The following is a 4,704-nucleotide window of genomic DNA, read 5'->3' as shown; positions in this document are numbered from 1 at the left end:
CATCTTTTTTCACGAAAGCAAGATAAAAACGGTCGGGAGAATGAATAGAATACACTAAAGTAAAGTAAAGATGCTTTTCCCTTTCGGCTGAAAGTTTTAACGATAATGATAGTTCGTATTGTATTTCTCGTCTGCTTATAATTTTGATCGGTCGTGAAATTTCACGATTGATCTATTGAACGCAATCTTGTTTACTGTCTGTGAGTCTCTTATAGTTTTATAAATCCATTATTTGATCCATATAAAAACTGAACAACGTTATAGAATAAAAAAAAAAAAAAAAAAAAATTAATGACAAATTATTTTTGTAGTAGCTTAAAACATAAGGGTAGAAAATAGTTAAAGAAAATAAAAATTGCAGAAATAGTTTCGGTCATAAATGATATAACAGATAACAATTTGCGATTGGATTATATTTAATTGTTTAATAAATTCATTATAGTTTATAGTAATTATTGAGGATTTCATAATGGAAGTACAAAAAGTTCCTGTTTTCTTGGAGGAGTCCACTGTAGGTGAATTTATATCACAGGTAATTATTTATTATCGAACCTTATAAAATAGTCTGTTTTAAATTTTAATTTCAATAAACGAAAGGATGTAACAGGAACAAGAACGAGAGTGATCAAATTTAACCCATGTAAAAACTGTTATTTAACTTATTGTAAGAAGAAAAATAAATAAAAAAATAATATAAAAATATGCAAGCAAGTATTACTGTTAAAATATCTAAACGTTTAGTTTACTTATACTTAAAAGTTTGGCAAAAGCTTGAGATCTTTGCTTCAGGTGAAATATAGCATTAAATAAGGGATACATTATATTGTCAGTAGATAATAAACATTGAAAAAAAAAAAAAGCTTTTGAATGATTGTTAACTCTCTTCTAGTTGAAGAAAAAAATGTATTAATATGCATAATTTTAGTTATGACACTTTTTTTCCCCCTTTTCTTTTCTTTTTTTTTCTTTTCTTTTTTTTTTTTTTTCTAACATAGTTATATTTCTAAGCATGAAGAATCAATAGAAAGGTGCCAGACTTAGATAATTATTTACAGAAAGCATATATTTTTGAAAAGTGTACTTTTTATGTATTTTGAAATGCCGTATGAATCATTCTTAATTACATTGAGATATAGCTATATGTGGTATAAATGCTTTATAATGTGTACATCTTGTAATAGATGAAATACAATATTACACTTCAAGAGTTTTACTAAACTACATAGATTACATTATATTTTTCTGAAATAAAGATCATTTCCAGCCCATTAATTTAAGCTTTTATATATAGTATGCCAATTTATTATACATTAATTTATTATGCTACTGTTATATCTATTTTTAAAAGTCTGTATTTATTTTGTAAGCGCCAATGTGCAGTGTTACTGGATTTCAAAACTTTTTCCCACAAAAAATTTTGAGTAAATTATATTGCATATCATTTGAATAGTGTTGTGAATAATGCCTCACAATACAAGTTGTCTTCTTGCTGTATGCATTAACTGATTTATAAATATACTGAATATCAGAATCTCAGCTTTCATTCACTTGTATCTTTTTGCTATTTAATTTTTTATAAATGTGCCAATGATGAGCTGATATATATATATATATATATATATTGTATTGATGTTTTAAATGCTGTATTGTAATTGGTTGATGTTTTGTTTGTTCTTTGGCAGTGATTTCATTAAATTCAATTTATATTTTCTATCAATTTATGACCTTTTTAGCGGAAACCTTTTGTTTTACGGGGAATAAATATTGGAAGTTGTATTGAAAAATGGACTCCTGAATATTTGGCAAGTGTTGTGGGACAGGAGGAGGTTACAATTCATGTGTCAGAATTTCCAGCATTAAACTTTTTAAGGAAAAACTTTGCATACAAGTATGTTTATCTGCCTTAGTTAAACTATTTAAAAAGTTGGTATATTAATATCTGCATTACAAAATGTTGTAATATATTTCTGAATATTATTTATTATGTTCTTGAAAGAAAAAAAATTCTATAAAAATCCTACTTTTTATATTGTATTATTATTTATTAATTCTATTGTGTATAAAGAGTACAGTTAAGTACAGTCAAAAGTCGTTAATTCAGACACCCATAATCCGGAATGATCTATAATCCGGACCTCAAAGCTACAAACTTTCTGCGCGTTAACGCATGCGCATAGGCATTTACGTGTGCGCGTAAGACCTTTACGGCTGCGATAAAATTATCTAAATCAGTTAATGTTGCAGATTGCGTTGTTCCTTAATCTTTGAATTGGATCCGGCTTATTATTTTTTGCAAACTGTTAGAGCAATTTTATAAAAATAAGCTTGAACTTTCGATTATATCAAATGGAATTTTCGGCTGATCTTTGGAATATGGTAACAGGTAGTTTGGCGACATTTTGGAGGCGATAAAGGTTCCTACCTAGGACTTTGGGAATAATGTGAGAAATACTCCGTTCCGATTACGCATTATTTTGTGTGAGGAAAATGAGAGATCATGAGATATGTCATGTGACATTAATGGACGAATCACTGTTCTTTAATCGGAAAAGGGGGTAAATTTGTAAAAATATCTGCTGTACAGCATTAGTTTCATTCTATGTTCTGTGAAACAGTGTTGTTTAATATTTGGATCCCATGGCCGTATATAAAGTAAATCCGAAATTTTTATTGCGTTTATGTGTAACTGAAAAGAATTGCTTAATTGCGGATAAGTATGAATGTCGAACATGTGGGTATGAAATGAGATTGTGGGAAAGGAAGGATATTACAGATAAGTTTGAATGGCGGTGCAAGAAATCTGGTGAAAATGGACATTTTGTGATCTGCCATGCACTCAAGATTCTGTAGAAGATTAGGTAAGTTAGTATTTTTAATTATTTGAGGATATTATTTTTATGCATTGTTCTAAATGTAAGGAGTAAATAAATTAATATGGTATTATTGGAAAATTGTTATTAGCAATGATTTAGTTTAAAGTAATTAGGATTGTAAGCTAATTTTTATTAATTTAATGTATGTGCTTATTTATATTTTAAGTAGTATTTTTTAATTTAATTATATTTTAATTTAATGATCGTGATTTTGAGAGTTATATGTTTGTAGTATTTTGGAATATGTTTGAGTTGAAGTAAATGTGCATGGAAAGAATTTAAGTACTTGGAACCATTTTTAATGTTTGCGTTAGAAATTGGCAGGTGAGGTTTATAATAGATAATTTAGAGGTAAAAGTTTTTGGATATTTTATTTATTTTATACGTGCAAATGTTCATCCTTGGAAAGGGTATATACTTTTTCGCGATCAGGTAATTTCATATATGTCCTTTTTACTGAATTTAAAGATTCACAAAATTTTCATGCATTTTCGTGAAATTTTTCTAATTTATGAGAAAAAAGCAGTGTACATGGATATAGTGAAGAGTGTGCGCAAAGCCATTTTTGTGCGTTTTTTTAAGTAAAAATAAGTCGACGTGTACATGGTTTAATTATATTTTAATTAAATGATAGTTATTTTGTGAATTACATGTTTGTAGCAATTTGGTATACGTTTGAGTGGAAGTAAACGTGCATGGAAATTATTTAAATATTTGAGACTAAGTATTTGAAACCATTTTTAATGTTTTGTTATAGATTCGTTGGTGACGTTTATAATAGATAATTTAGAGGTAAAAGTTTTTGGATATTTTATTTATTTTATATGTGCAAATGTTCATCTTTGGAAAGGGTATATACTTTTTCGCGATCAGGTAATTTCATATATGTCCTTTTTACCAAATTTAAAGATTGACGAAATTTTCATGCATTTTCGTGAAATTGTTCTAATTTATGAGAAAAAAGCAGTGTACATGGATATAGTGAAGAGTGTCTGCAATGCTATTTTTGTGCAATTCTGGGATGTTTTTTTTAAGTAAAAATAAGTCGACGTGTACATGGTTACTGTGTATGTGCGATTTTGAAAAACGCAACAAGAAGTTTGCAATTCTGCACTTTTTCCCAATTTTACTGTTAATATTTGTCATGATTAAGCAGTTTTGTTCCATAAAATTTCTAGCATAAGTGTAATTCGGCTGGCAGATTGTTGGAAAAAGTGTTGAGTAAATAAAAAGAAAAGAAATATGTCTTTACTTCGTGAAGACAAAATGGCGGCGAAAAAAATAGAAGGTTGCTATAGCAGAGTTGGTCGCCAAATTTTCGCCAAAAAATCGCCAAGTTACCATAATCCAAACATCAACCGAATTTTCAATATATATTTGCTAATATGTAAAGGATCTAAAGCGAAAATATGTTTCGAAATCCGAAATCTGTTTATCAATTTCACGCTGCTCAGCGGGGGGAGGGAAACGACACGGTGCACAATGAATTGGAAGTTGATCTGTCAGCACTATCCTTATCTTCAGGGCAGATGTTTTTATTTTATTTGGCTTATAATTCCTTACTAAATGTAGTATTTCATCTCGATGTACTCCGTCTTTGATATGATTTAAAACAAGTTCCTCATCATTATAATTCGCTTCCGATAGTGAAGAAAGTGCCGGAGGTTATTGAAAACGAAAAAATTTCGATTGACAAATTAGTCGGTATTCTCGACACATCAATTATAGGTCTTGAACAGCGGAACTTTGTAACTAAACAAGAAATTATGTCTGTTTAATAGAATTAAAGAGAAAGTATTATCACATGAAACGAAGCAACTTAAACAACTTA

At 28.8% G+C, this 4,704-nt stretch overlaps 1 protein-coding gene across 1 annotated transcript in view; it reads left to right on the top strand.

Annotated features, from left to right (window-relative positions):
• Positions 1-103: 103 nt before the first annotated feature.
• LOC118184068 (tRNA wybutosine-synthesizing protein 5-like) overlaps positions 104-4,704 on the top strand; it is a 34,451-nt gene continuing 29,850 nt past the window's right edge. Inside the window, exons 1-2 of the mRNA XM_035353712.2 lie at positions 104-532; positions 1,734-1,888. Of these exons, the coding sequence (XP_035209603.1) occupies positions 470-532; positions 1,734-1,888 (218 nt within the window). The 5' untranslated portion in view covers positions 104-469. The remainder of the gene's footprint in view (positions 533-1,733; positions 1,889-4,704) is intronic.

This window comes from Stegodyphus dumicola, chromosome 12 (genome assembly GCF_044657685.1).
Source record: "Stegodyphus dumicola isolate Sdum_Otavi_A_Nest chromosome 12, ASM4465768v1".
Classification (NCBI taxonomy): domain Eukaryota; kingdom Metazoa; phylum Arthropoda; class Arachnida; order Araneae; family Eresidae; genus Stegodyphus; species Stegodyphus dumicola.
The sequence above is the reverse complement of the archived record's forward strand: the minus strand, read 5'-3'. Positions and strand labels throughout refer to the sequence as shown.